The sequence below is a fragment of the Acyrthosiphon pisum genome, chromosome A1 (genome assembly GCF_005508785.2).
Source record: "Acyrthosiphon pisum isolate AL4f chromosome A1, pea_aphid_22Mar2018_4r6ur, whole genome shotgun sequence".
Classification (NCBI taxonomy): Eukaryota; Metazoa; Arthropoda; class Insecta; order Hemiptera; family Aphididae; genus Acyrthosiphon; species Acyrthosiphon pisum.
In genome coordinates, this window is record NC_042494.1 from 2,843,187 (window position 1) to 2,862,366 (window position 19,180).

General features: G+C 28.3%; 3 protein-coding genes across 6 annotated transcripts in view; all 3 read left to right on the forward strand.

Annotated features, from left to right (window-relative positions):
- Nucleotides 1-807, forward strand: part of LOC100162219 (39S ribosomal protein L15, mitochondrial-like) — a 10,347-nt gene extending 9,540 nt beyond the window's left edge. For 2 of the 4 annotated variants that reach the window (XM_008187459.3, XM_029486046.1), the window contains exon 5: nt 136-599. In XM_008187459.3, coding sequence (XP_008185681.1) covers nt 136-437 — 302 coding nt within the window. In that variant the 3' untranslated portion in view covers nt 438-599. 4 annotated transcript variants of the gene reach the window in all.
- A 6,268-nt stretch (nt 808-7,075) lies between these two features.
- Nucleotides 7,076-11,429, forward strand: LOC100160179 (syntaxin-7). Its single transcript, XM_016806558.1, has 7 exons — nt 7,076-7,390; nt 9,648-9,717; nt 9,794-9,893; nt 9,952-10,129; nt 10,208-10,314; nt 10,385-10,540; nt 10,604-11,429. The coding sequence occupies exons 1-7, from the start codon at nt 7,285-7,287 to the stop codon at nt 10,694-10,696; spliced, it is 810 nt and encodes a 269-aa protein (XP_016662047.1). The 5' UTR covers nt 7,076-7,284; the 3' UTR covers nt 10,697-11,429.
- A 3,796-nt stretch (nt 11,430-15,225) lies between these two features.
- Nucleotides 15,226-19,180, forward strand: part of LOC100164249 (importin-4) — a 14,129-nt gene continuing 10,174 nt past the window's right edge. The window contains exons 1-6 of the mRNA XM_001944093.5: nt 15,226-15,432; nt 15,497-15,669; nt 15,748-15,922; nt 15,994-16,179; nt 16,236-16,493; nt 16,896-17,078. Of these exons, the coding sequence (XP_001944128.2) occupies nt 15,358-15,432; nt 15,497-15,669; nt 15,748-15,922; nt 15,994-16,179; nt 16,236-16,493; nt 16,896-17,078 (1,050 nt within the window). The 5' untranslated portion in view covers nt 15,226-15,357. The remainder of the gene's footprint in view (nt 15,433-15,496; nt 15,670-15,747; nt 15,923-15,993; nt 16,180-16,235; nt 16,494-16,895; nt 17,079-19,180) is intronic.

Sequence of the window (19,180 nt, forward strand, 5' to 3'; positions counted from 1 at the left end):
ATACAATTTTATATAGATGTACAATACTTACTCACATCTCTTTCAGTAGTATCCCCTTTAAATGTTTTATTTTAATAATTCTACTACATAATAACATGTGTTCCTAAAACGATCATACTTTGTTTATTTTTATAGGAGAAGCAATACCCAGACGTATGATTCCCCCCGATGATGCAATTTTATATTATTCAAGTGCAGCAAATCGTGGTTATTTGGCTGATCCTGAAAAAATATCTTGGGAACGTTTTGTTTTAGCTCAGAAATATGGATATAAACTTCCTAAAATTGAAGATGATCCAGATTATGACATGCTTGTCAGTAGGAAAGATCAAAGACAAATATTTTATGGTCTAGAACCTGGCTGGGTTGTTAATCTAAAGGATAAAGTTATACTAAAACCCATTGATCCACAACTTAAAGAGTTCTATAGAAGTTAAATACATTTTTTGATATTAATATTAAAATGGATAATTTATTATGTCATTTAATTATTATAGAAGAGCATAATTATTACAAATGTATCAAAAAAAAATCTGTTTTTTTGGAAACTCGTACTTTAAACTTTTGTTAATAATAAACTGTATAAAATTTTAATTCAATGTATCAGTATATTTTTTATTATGAAGACTCAAAAGTGCACAATAATATGTATAATATTATATTTATTATTTGTATACACTATTTGCTTAATATTTTCAGATAATGATACTTTTAATATTGTTGAGAATGAATAATTTACTTATTACTATTGATGACTATTGAAGAATTTCTTGAAAAAAAAAATGATTTATTTAGTGGACCACTAAATCATGTTTATAGCTTCTCGTCACTATTTATTCATTAAATTTGTAATGAATAATTAATATAACCATATATAACCATTGCCACAGAATAGAATAATCAGAATGGACACTGATAACAAATTATACAGTAAGATAGGGCCAAACAAAAAATCAGCCGCCATTTTAATTGAGGTAGTTTTTATAAATTTTAAGTAGCGATTAGACTGATTAGCACGAACTACTACTATGTAGTAGCATAGAACAATGTAGTAGTTCGTGGATAAAACCACCTCAAATAAAATGGCGAATGATTTTCTGTTATCGGCCTGACAAGAAAATACAATTTTTTAACTAGTACCTATATCGTTTTATCGTTTTATTAGATTTTAAACGTAGCGAAGGATGTATCATAGATTAAAATATATACTAGACTAGACAGTATCTTAATACTATCAAAATTCCCATATGAAACCGTTGAAAAAATTGATCTTATTTTTTTGGTGTAACTCAAAAACTTGTAACCGTAGACACTTGAAATGTTCACCAAATATTTATATTAGTATTTTCCACAAAAGGTAACATTTTTGAAACTTTTTGAGTTATTTATAGCCTCGAAAAGTTTTTCGAATTTTGTAAATTATTTTAAAATTATTATCGATTAACACTTTTTCACTTAGTAAAAAAGTTTGTAAATTTAATACAAGGGTCTTCGTAATATATTGCTCATAATATTAGCAGTTCAAAAATATTGAAGATATACACGATAATTTTATACATGCATTTAAAACTCATTTTGAAAAATTTCATTAAAATCCCGAAAATTTGCAAATTATTTTTCAGTCAGAAATTCATAGAAATTTTTATTTTCATACACCTAGCTAAGTAGCTAACTAGGCTAATTAACCTATCTTCTTCCTAGAGGTATAATCTACACACAAACATTAATCTATATATATAAAAATGGAGCGTGAAAATGTTGTTACCTCATCAATCGAGAACGGCTGGTCCGATTTGGCTCAACATTTTTTTAAGATGATCGTAATTTCCAGGAGAAGGCTTTTAAATAAGAAAATTTAAGAAAAATCCACCGGAAAAGTAGGAGTTCTGGATGTAAAAAATAGGTACAACAATGGCGCAACAATGTATATTATATATTGGTTTGCTATTGATTAATCGGGCATGTTTGTTGCTTTGCAGTATTATTTTTTGTCAATATATATGAATATTTGTGTGTGTAGATTAGACCTCTGGGAAGAAGACAGGCTAATTTAAAAATGGTTAAATTTGGTTTTTTTTTATTCATTGGATTTTAGTACGATTAGGTTAGGATTTTGTAATTGATTATATAATTCCACCATTGGTGGAATACGACAAACTTGGTATAACTTTGATACTTTAGAGTTAAATCAAACATTTACGTACAAATAGCACGGGTTCCGCGATCTATCGCAAGTAGATTGCCTACCTGATAATAAAGTTCTGCGAATCAGAATTTTTATTCCGGGCAACGGAAAAGCTAAGATTAATTTTGAAACCATACACCGAATATTAAATAACGAATTATTATACTGTTCATATTATACTGTTCATGCAAAGCGGTCACAGCAAATAACACCTTAAAGATGTTAGTTAATCAACATTTTTTTTCTGGGCAACGCTGCGGGTTATTCAGCAAGTTAATCTATAGTTTTAAATATAAAATATTTTACAACCAAGTCTATTATAATATCAATTAACATATAATTTATAATATGTATCTTTAAATCGTTGTATATAATATATTCATGAAAAATAATACCTACCTTTATCGAATTTGTTCCATTTTTTTTTTCTAAAAGACATTTCAACATCAGACATGGTACAAAAAAATTTTTAGACGATGGTTAAAAGTTAATATTTAATATTATTTGATAATGACGATTCGTCTGCCTAAAAACATTTATTTAAATAATGTAGTTTATTTTTAATATATCATTATTCATTACTTTTGTTAAGTTAAGTATTTTGGTATTTACGGTTATTGAACACTGCAATAATGTAGGTACCCATAGATATATAATAGGTACATGATATGAATGTACCTATTTTTGCCTATATAATACGCCGGGCAACAATTTATACAAACAAAAAATGCAGGTAGGTCGTAGGTACATATTAATATTATATTATTATATTATACAATATAATTTTATAATATTCTATTATTATATTTTTTATACCTACACCTCAATTTTTTTAATATTTACTACGATTTTCAGCGTAGAATATACACGCGGATTATATTTACGTATTAAATATTTACAATAATTATAATATATTTTATTTTATTTTTTATTATGATATAGCTAATCATAAACTTAAACTATTAAATACGTTATCAATCGTTATCAGGCATGGATTCAGGGGGGGTTATGGGTGCTCGGGCACCCCCTGTCGTCTAAGCCAATAATAAAATAAATTTGTATAATAATCTAATATTACATAATCTAAAATATAAAGGTGTAACCATTATTTTTTTAAATTCTGATTGGAGCAATGTGTGGATGATGTGTTTTTTCAAATTTTTAAAATTTTTTTCTTTGTTTCTGTCACCATTGTATTTGAGGCAATACAACTGCTTCGATTTTCTTCAACAGTATCTCAATCGATGGGAAAGTGAATCTAGTTGGTTCATTCAGAAGGTAAAAATTTAAAATTGCAATAGTTTTAAAAGCGCTGGGAAAAATAAAATAAAAATTAAGGAAAACGGGCATTTTTAAGCAAAGTCAGTTTTCGGCGAAATCAATTCTGGTTTTTGGTGTAACTCTAAAACAAATAACCAGATACATACAATTTTCACTGAATGTTTATATTAGCATTTTCTATACACGATAAAATGTTCAATATATTTTGATTTGTTTTGAACATTTTTAGTTTCCAATTTTATAAGTATTTTTTTCTATGAATGGTAATAACATTTTAAAGTTTGAAAATTTATTAGGTATATATTGTTACAATGGCAGTTGAAAAATATTAAAAAGGCAGTCACAATTTTTTCTTATAAGCATTTAAAGTTCAAATGTTGACAAAATACATAAAAATCACGAAAATGTGCAAATTATTTTGAGTTAGAAATTCATAAAATTTTTAATTTTTGTATCTAAAGTTAGACAATTTAATACAGATTCCTCATTAGTACCTACCTATGTCTACCTTTCTAAAAAAAAATATCTACTGGAAAGTTAAATTAAATTTTTACATCGTTGTATATTATATTCTCTCAATTTCTGATGTAGACATGCGAGTAGGCATGTAGTGATTTTCTTATTTTCTTGTAATTCAAACACGAATACTTGTAGATATACTTTAAATTTATATCATATATAACATCTTATCAATTCCCATACTTTATAAAATGTATAAAATATTTTGAGCTGTTTTGAGCTGTTTACGGACATTTTAAATTTTAAACGCTTTTATTGTATACTTTTACGATATTGTATCATTGAATTCAAATTTAACATCATCCATTACAGACTATACAGTGATCCAATTGTACCCACTTTAAAGCAGAGGGACACCCACTTGCCCACCTTTTTTTTGAGCACCCCTTGTTAAAATCTTCTGGATCTGCACCTGATCGTTATGAAAAGTGAAGACTTACCTGCTGTTAGATCCAGAAGGACTGTAATATGACTGTAAATAGAAAGGTCACCAGCGATATACGAAGACATGATTCCAAGATTTCGGTAGAGGGCAGGCTGTGTGTATCTACGCCGAATATCTCCTTGCGTCCAAATTTGGATTGCGATACTCCATAGTTGCTCCAGAGTCCACATCGTTCATTTTGGCGCCGGAGGAAAAAACTCGTCAGGTGATTGTTTTGTTGTTGTGGTTCTTTTGACATGATAGACCAATAAAGTAGGTTATAGAGTTAAAAAGGTTTTTAAACGTCCCCTCCCCTCTCACCGTTATATCACTCCCATGTTCGCTGGTACTATTGTGTCCGGCCAGGATTCTGAAACCGTTTATCATGTCCCCCATTGTCGTTTGTACCAAGTTAGTGTAGGTTTGCCTCACGTATTTCATACACTGTGCGTCTGTACCACCATTGGCTCTTCGCCAATTCAACGTGCACCTGTTTTGTGCCATTTCGCGGTCGTATGTCTTAGACCTTTTAACTTTGCTTTTGCACCGAAATAATTTCATATCGTATAATTATATTTTGTGGAAATATAATTTAATAATGTAATAACGTAATAATGTAATAAAAATATAATAATGTATTAATGTAATAAAAATATAATAATGTATTAATGTACAGTGGAACCTCGATAAGTCGAAATTCAAGGGAAATGCAATTTTTTCGACTTATCAAGGTTTTCGACTTACTAAGGTTTTTGAGTTATCAATGTTTTAGAAAAAAAATTCGACTTAAAGAGTTTTAAAAATGTATGTATGTATTAAAGTTTTTAATTATTATGTACTTAGTATATATGTATATACAATGTAAAAAAATGTGATTATACAGATTATTTAAATAAAAAAATAATTACAAAAAAATATAATAAAACATGTGTTGCAACTTTATAAAAGATAATTTATTATTTTACTTTGACTTAAAATTTGATTAGATAAAATTATCGGAACGGACAAGCCGATTAGACAAATGTTTATAAAATTATCTGTCATTATCCGTCATATTCGGAGCACAGAATGTTCGACTTATCTATAGTTTTTTTTTCGAGTAATCGAGGTTTTCGCAAGGGGACGGAATTTTTTTCGACTTATCAAGGTTTTCGACTTATCGAGGTTCCACTGTAATAAAAATGTAATAATGTAGGTACCCGACCGCGCGGTATCAACCTGTTGACGTAGACCGTAGAAGCCGTTCGTGTCGTAGATCCGCTGCGGTACCTAATCGTCAGTACGTAGTAGCGTTTACTAGCTGGTGCCATCCACTAGCTCACTTTTCGTCTCTAACAATATTAGCTAAAGTTAGTGTGGTCTAATAATTAGAAGTAATTACAAATAAATAATAATACATTAATACCTAGGTATAAATAATAATTACAAATTTACAAATGATACTATGCTCTGCTGCTGTAAATTACATGAATAGACGTTTTTGTTATAATATGTACTTATATAATTAAATCTGATATGTTTTATAATAGGTATGTTACTTATTCAAGGAAAGTTACAAATCTGGGGTCAGGTGTGCTTGGTGAATCATCCTATATACTATATATCTATATCTTTATCTATACTACTATATACAATTGTAAGGGGTTTTCTACGACCGCGTTAACCGAGAAAACTACTTAACCAATTTGGCTGATTCTTTTTTTGTTGTATTTGTAATTGTCAGGAAAAGGATCTCATGAAAGACAATTTTAGGAAAATCCACCAGAAAAGTAGAAAATCTGGATAACAAAAATACAATAGTGGCGCCATCTTCCCAGAAAAAAAATAAACTAAATAATAAAAATTGTAGTTGTATAATAAAATAATAGTGTGTTACTAAGATCTAAGGGTTACACCATAGAACACTTCGATTCATAGACCTATAAAAGGTATATGCTTCGGTTACTCTTAATCAGCTGATTTCATAACCGGGCAAATTCTGCCAATTAAACTTTGGTTAACTTTAATCGGAAATGGTACAACTGGTCCGTGGATATAAAATATATATAAATGGACTATTGGACTGGAAACAGGAAGCTTATCGAGTGGCTACGAATGTATATCCAAGAGTCAAGTGCGGGGGGTCACAATTGGGATCGAGAGTTTACAACGCCGTCTGTATAACAAAGAAAATAAAACACGAACAAAATGTGAAGCCAAATAAAACCACCGGTAGAGCTGAAAACATTGGGTCCCCAGTGTGAGGAACCTTTTGGTGGCCGTCCCCCGACCCCGCCGATCATGTCGTTACCAGACCATTTTATATCTTAAATCGTGCTTATCACACATTCATACATAATATACGTCTAAGGTGGATATATATCCACCTTGTATACGTCATATACTTATACTATACCATAGATATATTTAGTATTATATACCTATGTATTATACACTATAATATTATTATTGTAGTAGGCAGAGTTGGTATAGTTGATTATTATTTATTACTATAAAAATATAGTACGTGTGTATTATCATTGTTCTGCTACTACTATTGTCTATTTGTCAATAATCATACAATAATGCATCATTAATTTCTTTCCTGTACCATTAATGCAACTTATTACAAGTTACAACACTGTGTTGTGAAAATATTTTTTAATCTTTTTGGTGAAATATTTACTATTTAGAGATAACATAACAAATAACAATTAACAATAATAGTTTTATACTTAACAGTGAACTTGTGAACATTTTGCTTATTACCAATAATTCGTTGACTGAGACACTGAGTCTTATTGCTCGTATTCTATTTGGAAGAAATTTTAAACTAATTAGTAATCAAACTTCAAGTGTCATTGCAAGATAAATTTGGTAATACGTATTTATAAAAATGGACAGCTTTTATGGAAATTCATATCAAAGCAATGGAGGCGAAAAAGATTTTCAGAAATTGGCTCAATTGATTGGCACTAATATCCAGAAAATATCACAAAATGGTAAGAGTACCTATATTCATTGTTTTTAAGAGGTTCCTATCCTAGAAATGTATTTATAAATTTAATCTTTTAGATCATATTGTATGCTTTTATGGAATTTTCTTATTACTAACTTAAAATAGGTACCTAATGCCTCACTGGTTAGTATATATACTTTTTAGTTATTAAATTCATGGTACAATCAATGTTCTGAATATGTCATTAAAATTAATATATTACTGTTTATACAGTGACGATTCTAGCGGACAGGCAGGGTGGGCAGCTGCCTGTACCAATTTCCGGTGCCTCTTATTGAAAAATTAAATAATGTACCTACTGCTAATATTATTAAGTATTTGTGGGGGAAATAGTTATAAATATTTTACTCAAAAAATTTGGGGGAGGGGTTAATGTTATTCGCAGTTAAGACCTAATTATGAATGTACTGTTGCCCGTACAAAAATCTAGTCCTATAACTGCACCTGTGTCTGGATTTTTGTGAATCAATTTAGCATTATTTATATTATTTTGTGACACTCTTAAAGAAGCCTTGTACGAATCAGTGCAAATACTATTTCAATTAGAATATTTAAGCTAAATCTGATTGATACAATTGTTGTATTGCGACTGTGAGGAGTGGCGGATCAAGGGTTTAATTTGGAGGGGGCCTCCTAAAAAAATTACTTTTAAGCCATAAATACAATATTCATTATAATTTATAATATTCTAATTTATGTTCCTAAAAATATAAAAGAAATGGTTATTAAAGAATTTGTTATTAATTTCATTATGGTTGGATTAGAAATCGTTTATGTTTAATTAGATACCTATAATAATTATAGTCTGGGGGAGCTGAAGCCCTTGGCCCCCCTGGATCCGCCACTGAATGTGAGGTTATAACTTACAACTGTACGTAGTAGATTAATTACTACTAAATTTTAAATGTTTCATTAAAAGATTTTCAATGGTATGTTGAAATAATATTGTCATTTTCCATCTTGGGTAAATTGTAATTGTATCTATTTTCTAATTTAATAGTTATTTATTTATTATATAATACAGATTGAAAATATTCCCAAACAAAGTGCTATTCGTACCTATTATAATGATTAATATACAAATTCCAGAAATCAGATTTTAAATAACTGATGGAGAAAAGGGGAGAGTTGACATATTTCATGAATAACCCTGTATATATCAATTCACATTTGATAAAATAAAATAAAATAGTTAATTATAAATGTTTTTCGATGTATATTTGCTTATACTTAATAAATGAAATTGAATTTATATCTAAAATAAACAACTTGATTCTTAAAGGCTCTGTCAAACAGAAGGCGGTCTGCCATGGTGTACAGGTACATTGTCCGCCGCGGACAGTCCGCGTGGTTGTATTATTTCACAGTGTCCGCGCAGACAGACCGCTTTGTGTTTGACTGACCCTTAAGAAATAATTCTTTAGAAGATTTGGTGGTGACTCTTCTCTCCTATATATAGCCCCAGACTACGTAATTACAGATCATGCAAAACTAATGAGCACTCCTGTTTTAAACAAATAGTTACAATTTTGTAAGAAATAAATAACAGCCATAATTTAATTATTACCTATACAAGAGATTTGATATTAAGGATAATTTTAGTGAATGCTGAATGGTATGAAAATAAATTGGTTTTGATCACAACTTTAATAAATTGTTGACACGATGTTTGACATTTATCCTACTTGGCCTACATTATACTATGATAGTAGTGTTTTATTAATTACAATTTTAACGTACATTGGAATAACAATTGTATGTTGGTTAACCACAAACCAATCAAGATTTACTAAATTAAAATTATGTGTTTTCTTACTCTTATACCACTTTTTTGTGTAATGTCTTAAAAAAAATATTGTGCTTAATTTGGAATCTTTAAAGAAAAATCCTACAACAAACTTCTTAGGTTTTTTTACTGACTTACAATCTGTAAATGGTGTTACTAAGTGCCCGTATGACAATTGTTAAACTAAGGTTAAACCACTGAATTCGGCTGGTAAAATCAATGGGTTAAGCGTAACCAAGGTTTAAACTATGATTGTAAAATGGACCCCTAGTGTGTCTATGCATTATTATTACTACTCTGCAATTATATAACAAGCTAATAAAGTTTCTTCTAATTGTTGTGCATATTATAGGTATAATAATTTATAACCTATAAATGCCAAATGTTGATTATATTATTTTATATATTCTAGTTAAATATTTATCCTAGTTATAATTTATTGATTTTGTTATAGTTTCATCCATGAATAGAATGGTAAACCAATTAAATACAGTTCAAGATGCTACAGAAGTTAGAAAACAATTGTAAGTTAACTAAATATAATTTAGCATTATGAATAATTAATTTGAGTATTTAATTTAAACATCTAAACAATTTCAGGCATCAAATATCTCATTACACTCAACAGCTATCTAAAGATACTAGTCATAATTTAAAGGAACTTAGTGAAATACGATCATATTCTTCTCAAACAGATCAAGTATGTTTAAGTTCAGTTCAATTTTGCATCTTATATAACGAATAACTAATTTTGTTAGAGACAATTGAAAATTCAAAAAGAACGTTTAGCTGAATCGTTTACATCTGCTTTAAATGCATTCCAAGCCATTCAACGTAAAGCATACGACAAAGAAAATGCAGAGCTAATGAAACGTACAAAAGCATCTTCATCTACTGGAAAATTACCTCCACCACCTGGTTCTAAATATCAAAATGGTTTGATTTTAATTAATTATTCTCGATTGTAACTTAGAATAACTTTAGAATAAGTATATAACTTTAATATTCTGTTAGGTTATTCAAACCCAAATGAAAACCAAAATGATCAAGCTCAGTTACAAATTTTGGATGAGGTAAATTTACAAGTAGTTGAACAAGAACAAGCTATTAGACAACTTGAGGTTGGTATTAACAATATTGTATACTACTTAGGTATTTCAAGTTATGTTAAAATAATTACTTATAATTTAGAATGACATAAGTGACGTAAATCAAATTTTTAAAGAACTTGGTACTTTAGTTCATAACCAAGGTGAAATTATTGATAGTATTGAAGCTAATGTACAAATTACTAATGTATCAGTTCAAGAAGCAACTGGTCAATTGAGACGAGCAACTGATTACACTGTAAGTAAATAAATATCCTAAAATTTACCTGTGAAATAACATATTTTTATTTTTATTTTTTAGAACAAGCTCAGGAAAAAAAGATTCTATTTATTAGTTATTTGTGCTGTGATATTAATCATAATTACATTGACCATTGTTTGGGGCTCTAAATAAATGTGTTTGTGTTAGTTATACTTATTAATATTGTATTTCAGTTATTCCATTTTGTTAATCTATATAAAAAAGATATATTATATATATTTATAATTTATATGTATGTGTCTAAAGTTTAAACTGTTTAAAGTATTTTTTTTTTTTATACATATAATATAAATGTTATTCATTATAGTAAAAAAAATACGGTTTATTAATTATTAGATGTACTTACAAAGCTGCTTAATTAATACATTTTTTAGTTATCATAATTTTTTATTTTATATTATTATTACTGTTGTTAATATTTGCATATACTATTATATATAGATCATATATAGAATTTATGTAATGTACATCATAGGTATGGCTGGACTTTTACAGCATGCAATTTCAAAAAAGATCTTCAAAATAATTTTTAACAGTAGACTCCCAGAGTATGTACTAATATCTCTTACTCTTATGATAAAATATCACGTCGTATTTATAAAGTTGATCAAAAAAAATGTCAAACATTATTTAATTTAACTTTTAAGGCTTAAGTCATACTGTCATTGCTTAAAAAAATTTGAAGTATTGCTTAACTATACCCATCAACACTAATAAACTTGCCTACGATGTACATATTATGTTTAGTTCAAGTAACACACCTATCAATTATAAAACTACAAATAGTTATAATATTGAATGAATAATACGTATAATTTTGTAATTATAATATGCTGAATTTTAAATTATACTATTTTATTTATTACCTAGGTATATTTTTTTTAATTAACAAAATAATTTACATATTTTCATGATACTGACGTCTCATCAATATTCCAACTTCAGGCGCTTGAAGAGGCCATTTTGGTAACAAAACGTATTTACGTACTAACCATTTTTTTTCAGGCCTTATTAGTCGTAGAAACATGATTATTTCACTAAAATAAACGTGAGAAGTTCTTCTAGATTAATACGAACCAGATTTTCAAACCGATTATATTTGTATTAGAAATTTACCTGCATTTTTAAATATTTAAAAAATCATATAAAGTAGATAACAAAATATATCGGAAATCTGGTACGAATTTACCTAAAAGAACTTCTCAAGTTTATTTTGGTGAAAAAATCACGTTTCTACGACTAACGAGGGCTGAGGAAAATGGGAAGTACAATAACATTATACAAAAACATCCAAGATTTTCAAGGAAGAAATTTTAGTTCAAGAGCGTTCAAGAAGTTACATGTGCAATATACGAGCGATACGTATCGGACCCGTATCGGACTCAGACTTCGATACAAGCCGGTACGTAACTATTCCATACCGATACGTACTATTCCATACCGATACGTATCAAATTTTTCTTCTTGAAAATCTTCATGTTTTTGGCACGAAAAATCAGAGAATTTTATAAATACCGCAATAGCGGTAGCGTTCGAGAACAATTCATACCATCACGACTGTAACCATATCGCACCGTAGGTCTAAACAGGTTTTCATAACACGGCCATTATTAAAGATATTATCATAGACAATAGACCATAGAGTAATATTGTTCTATGATGTTACTCTATGCAATTGTAGACATTAACTTCAGTTATTTAATATCAATGAAGAATGTACCTTTAATTGTGTTCCTAGTCTTCATAGTTCATGGCATATTTTAAATGTGTGATCTGTAAGATTTGAATAGGAGAAGTGGGATCCTAGGATGTAGGAAGAAAGATTTCAAAGTTCTTGAATTAGTAGGTACAAAAAACTTAAATTTTGTCAAAAATTGGTTTTGCATAAAAATCACCTATTATTTTCGAAAGCTCTGCATGTGATTGTTATTAAATCAAATTTAATACCCAGTAACCACCCTCTAAGTAAAAGATTGAATTTTTACTATTCCAAAAGTTAATGACTACTGTAAACAAAAAAAAACACTTATCATTGTAAAACCAATATATTCCGATCAGAATCTATAAAAAAAGGATTTTAGTAAATTAGGTACTTAAAATTTAACAAGACTAATCACTAATCCCCTATACTTACTATAGTGACGGGCACAGTTAAAGCCATGAACCTACATTCAAATGCCTGGCCCAACCTTAAACATAATAATTTTGTGATATTCCATACGCTAAAAAATATTGTAATAGTTCACCAGACATCAGTAGGTAGGTATCTCAGTACCTTAGTACCTACACCAAAATATGTACCTAATTTAACAAATTATTATATTTATAATATAGCCAATATAGGTACTATATTTTATAAAATAATAGTACTTAAAAGTTACGATTTACTTGTATTTATAATTAATTGTATTACCTTCAATTATGTCCCTTTGTATGTATAAGATTTAAATATTTAATATATATTCAAGTTTAAACCTATATACCTAATGCATATAAGTCGGTAGGTACGTTATTTTCCAAATAATTAGATTAGATCGTGATTATTGTGTCTTTTAGAGCAGTAAAGATGCTTCAATTATCAACCTCGGCTAAAGTGCACTTTACCAACCCCTTCACGATTTTCAAATTTTTTTTTTTCAAAAGACTTTTTTTTATGCTTAAAACGATGGTGTAAATTTTTTTTCTCGGAAACTATTATTTTAGAAGTTATTAGCCTTCCAAAATTTACGATTTTACGTTTATGCGCGCAACGCTACTTGACTGCCACGCGCAGCGCTTATAACAAATTTTAATTTTTTTTACGTATTTTAACAAGCTTTGGGACATAGTGAGTTTTGGGTGAATAATATTGTGAATCACGTCATAATACAATGTTTTCGAAGCCGGCTAGAATAGAGATAAAGTTTAGGTCATCCGTTTAGTAAGTAGATATAGAATATAGGTTAATAGGTAACCATTAGTCGGTCATCTACCTATGAAGATAATTGCTTTTTAACAACTTTGTTTAATTCCTAGGCCTACCCAACTACCCAAGGTGGTTTTGCACAGCAAATCGGGAGATATTTTCGTTTTTAATTGTCCGAGCGAGCATAGCGAGCGAGTGACCCCGCTCGGTGACTATAGGTGCAACAAAAATGCAATTTTCTTAACCCTGTGACCATTGGCGTAAATAGATGGGGGCTTGGGGAAACTTTGGAAACTTTGGAAGGCTATAACTTCTAAAATAATAATTTCCGGGAAAAAAAATATACACCATCGTTTTAAGCATAGAAAACCAAGTCTTTTGAAAAAAAAAAAATTTGAAAATCGTGAGGGGGTTGGTAAAGTGCATTTGTTCCATCAACTTCAATACCTTTTTCTGTAGGAAAGTGAATCTAGATGGTATTTTTGGGAGTAAAAAGCAAAAAATTCCACAAACTTAATAAAATGAGGGGGGTAATAAAAAGCGGGTAAGTGAGTGTCGCTCTACTGTACAATAGGTTACCCAGACGTAGTGAGCATTACCACGTAGGGCACTACCGAATAGTTTGTACTATCGACTATCAGTCCATGTGAACTATCGAATATTTATTATATATTTTATAATATTATATCATTATAATATTTATAATATTTATTCGATAGTTTTATTCATGGACCGAATAGTAAAAACTATCGAATAAACAACCGATAGTTTTATTCATGGACCGAATAGTAAAAACTATCGAATACACAACCGATAGTTTATTCCTGAAGTGAATAGTAAAACCTATCGTAGAACTATTCAATAGTTTTATTCGAAATTAAAAAATAATTTAGATAAAAGGTACACGTACAATTTACCACTGTAATATTGTGTTGACTAGCATTACTCCAGTCTTCAGTAAATATTCAGATTTTTTATTCGAATGAAAATGTCGATAGTTTTTATTCGAATGAATATGTCGATAGTTTTATTCGAATGAAAACTATTCTATGGTATTGCAAAACAATTGAATGACTAGATAGTTACAAACAATCGAATATTTGATAGTTTTCTATTCGATAGTGCCCATCACTACCCAGACGTGCGTAACTGTAATGGTGTTAAATTTGAATGCAATGATATAATATAATTGTATACGAGAAACGATTCTGAAAGGAAACGGTTTGTCAGCCTAGGATATTTTACATAATATTTATATTGTTATTATTAATACGATAGCCGGTAAGTTGAATTAATATTATTTGCATATTATCATATTGTATATAATAATAAATAATGGAGAAACTTCAAGTACAAATGAATAATATTTTTAAATCACAACAAAATAACTAAAATCATTATTCTTAGTTATTTAATATGTAATTTCGACATTTCGTCAAACTTGAACATAAACTAACTGTAAAAAAAACTATGTTTTTATATTTGTTGGTTACAGAGTAAGTTAATTACGTGCAATCCTTTGCTATAAAAGTTGAACATTTTTTTTTTACTACAAAATCATTTTTAAATTTTAAATTTGATAAATTCGAACTTTCGTACAATAATTGTAAAAAAAATAAATTTTTCAAATTATGCCTCCATTTTCAGGGTACTAATTATTGAATTTATGTTGGTACCCAAAATCCATTGTATTGTGATTGGTAGATCTGTTTTGCTTATCACGATTAACCAATTCGCTGAAAATTAAAATTGATAACAACGTACAGCGCCATGTGTTTTTCTTTAATCATTCCTTTCATTTTTCTCGCTAAAGTTTTATTTCCACGCTACTTTTATTTTTGATTTCCAATTAATAAGTTTATAGAAGCTTTTTGATTTGATACTTAAAATGTTTGTGGAAATCGCTGAAATGGAGCGTATTTTGACGCGGTTATTAGAACCGGATAATAATGTTATAATGCTGGTAAGTATCTGTACAAAATGGTATGATACTTAAAAATATTAAATTGTTAATTTAATTAATTTAGGCAACCAATGAATTGACATTGGCTTTAAAAAATCCTCAAACATACGTCACTCTCTGTACAGTGATTGGTTCTAGTAAAAATGATAAATTAAAGGAATATGCAGCTCTTGTCTTAAGAAAAAAATTGTCAAAACGTAATGCATGGATGAATTTATCGCAAGAACTTCGTGAACAGTAAGTCAAATTTTTATCTATGGTTTTCTGTAACATTATATTATGTATATATATTTTTTAAATATTTATACATTGTAGGATAAAACAATTTTTGCTTAAAGCAATAATTGATGAGCCTAGCATTGAAGTTAAAAAGCATATTCTTCAATTGATTGCTGTGTTGGCTAAGCATGAATTGATGAGAGGCAACTGGAATGAGTTATTTGCTTTAATTGAATCATTTATTAAGAGCAACGATATAAATGAAAGACAGGTACCTATTCTAAAAATTGTAAAATAAAACTATTATAGACATTTAAAATTAATTATTGTTTTAATTTACAGTTTGGTTCCTTTGTGATTAAAAATTTATCTGATTACATTCCTCAAATGTTTGAGTCCCATATAACAACATTTGTCGAATATTTTATTCAGACATTGAACAGTGCTGAAGATTGTACGTCCCCTATTGTTTACAATACTATTTCTTCAATGAATAATATTTTAGAAATATCTATTCAAGTTCCTCAGGTATTCAAATTAATTGAATAATTAGTGACAATATTTTAAAGAACACTGTATTTTAGGTTATTCAAGCATATTCTCAATCTGTACCTCGTGTATTAGAAGTCATACTTGCTTTGTCAACAACAAACCCTGAACACGCTTGTGATTGTTATGAATTACTTGGGTCAATGTGTGAATTTTCTATTCAGGCATTAATTCCACATTTAAAACCAATTGTTCAAGTTTCTGCACAATTGGCTGGTAACAAAAATATAGATGAAACTTTAAGATGTAATGGTATAAATTTAATTTCAACTATTATCCGTAGTAAGAAGAAGGTAAATTATTTTCTTTTTAAATTAAAATTAATTAATATTTTAATTGTTAGAACAACAATTAAAAATAACTATCACTTTTTCTTTTAAAAAATAATATTTTTCATAATATAACAATAATATTATTCAACATTTTCAATAAGTACTTATATTAGAGATCATAAAATTAATTACACTTTTTAACTTATAAAAAAAATAATATGTATTAATTAAAATTTCTTATTAATAATAAGAAATATAATTGTGTGTTTTACTTAAATTCAACTACTTAACTTTAATTTTAATGTCCATGGCTTGTTATAGATTTAACTTTGTTCATTATTAGTTTTTATTTAAAATTTGATTTAATTAATATCATTAAAATAATTAATTGTATTAAACATGTGTTTTTATTTTTATTTATAGGTTTTGGTAAAATTGAATTTACTGAATCCTGTAATTGAATTAATGTTTAATATTTTAAGTGAAGAAACTGATGATGATACTTGGTTCTTAGAGGAGTATGATTTAAGCCCAATGAGTGCTGCAGGTGATTGTATGGCGGCAATTGCTGATGAATTATCTGCTTCCACTTTTATGCCAATAATGGTAAGTTTTATTAGTGAGAGTTCATTAAATCAACTTATGCAGTGGCTAGTGTTTAATTAATAATTCATAAAAGTGGGCTACTACATGTTTTCTAACATCAATACAATTGTTATTCATATACTCTATTCAATATAAGAATTACCCTCTGTGTCTGACTTGCACTCATGGACATGACTTACAACAGAGCAGGCATACAGACAGTTGGGACTTGGCTGGGAGATAAATAAGTGCTGCCTGATCACCGGAGTGTGAGAGTTTTAAGGTCCCTGTCTCAAACTGATCATCTCTGTTGTTACGTCTTCTTATGTTGAAGTTGAGTAGAGTATTATGATATACTATTTGTATATTTCAAACAATTTTTTACATGATTTGTTAATATTTAAGCATATCCATCTTTATATAAAAACAATTAACATTTAAGTTAAAGTATATTTTAATAATTATATTTATATCCTCATTAAGAAAAAATACATTTCTAATATAGAATTTAAGAGAACACTGTCAAATTGTTTACAGCTAAGAAAATTATTACTTTTTAGCCAATATGTGACCTACTGACCTTCTAATTGAAATTCTTGTCAAATATTATCTACATTTATAAATCATATTATTTTATTCTGTGCATTTGTTCAAATGCTAAGTTTATCAAGTTTTATTCATTAACAACATTTTTTAGATTCTGAGCGGAGCGATGAATGCATTGATTTCACAATGATTTGTGTTTTATTTTTATTTAATTTTTAATTTTTTAATTTTTGTATCTCATCACCTTTCAGGACAGTAAAAATGTTTAAATTTTCTTCAACAGTATTTTTTTCTGATAGGAAAGTGAATCTAGTTGGTACTTTGGGGGTCAAAAATACAATTTTCCCAGTAGTTTTCAAAAGCGCCGTGAAAAACAAAAAAAAATTATGGAAAAACTGGAATTTTTACGCAAAATCTGGTTTTGAGAAAATCTTTGGTTTTTGGTGCAACTAAAACAAATGACCATAGGTTTCATGAAATTTTGACTGAATGTTTATATTAGCATTTTCTATTCAGCTGTTAACGGTCATTTTTCAATTTTTTTAGTTTTTTTTTCTATAAATATCAATAAAATTTTACTTGTTGGGTAAAAAAGCGTGAAAATTTAATGCAAGGCTGATATATTGTTACAATAGCAGTTGAAAAATATTAAAAATCCATAGTTACAAATATATTATTTTATAATCATTTAAAGTTCAAATATTGACAAAATACGTAAAAATAATGAAAATTTGCAAATTATTTTGAGTTATAAATCCATAAAAAAATTTCTTTTTAAATCTAAGATTTATTGTTGAAATTCATATTTTTACAACACTTGACATTCAACTTTTCACTCAATTTCTCATGTAACGATTTTCTTATTTGGTTGTAATTCAAAAACGAACGACTGTAGATAAAGTAGATAAGTATTTAAAGTTTGAATTTCGACAAAATTTATAAAATTTAAAATGTACAACTTTTAAAGAATGAATATTTAACAAGGTTCCACGTAAATAGGTTATATACTTATATATAAATTACTTTATTCACAATATCATCAAATATACTTGGATAGTCATACGCTGTCTGACTGTCTTCGCTCAGAATCATTTTTCTTATACAATGATATTTTATCATTGAATTCAAATTTAGCACCATCCATTACAGTGACCCACTTCTAACCTACTGTACAGCAGAGCGACACCCACTTGCCCACCTTTTTTATATATAAATATGATATCTTCATTAATAATTTATAATACTACAAATTTGTTTTATTTATAAATTATAATAAGTGCGGACTGGTAGCCTAAAGTTACAATTATAAAAAATTATTAATGACATAAACTTAAGTTGGAAATAATGAAAACTGAGCTAGAAGGAAACCTTTTTAAACCGATTGTCTCCCTTGCCTTCCCTGGAAAACCACCATTGAAAAAACGAGGAAGTAGGTAAAGTTTTGCTTTACAGTTAGTGTCTGGTGTGTACCTCGTCATTGTAATTGATGTGTTAAATTTGAATTCAATTAATGATATATCATATTGCTTATGAAAAACGATTCTGAGCGTAGACAGTTTGTCAGCATATATTACTAA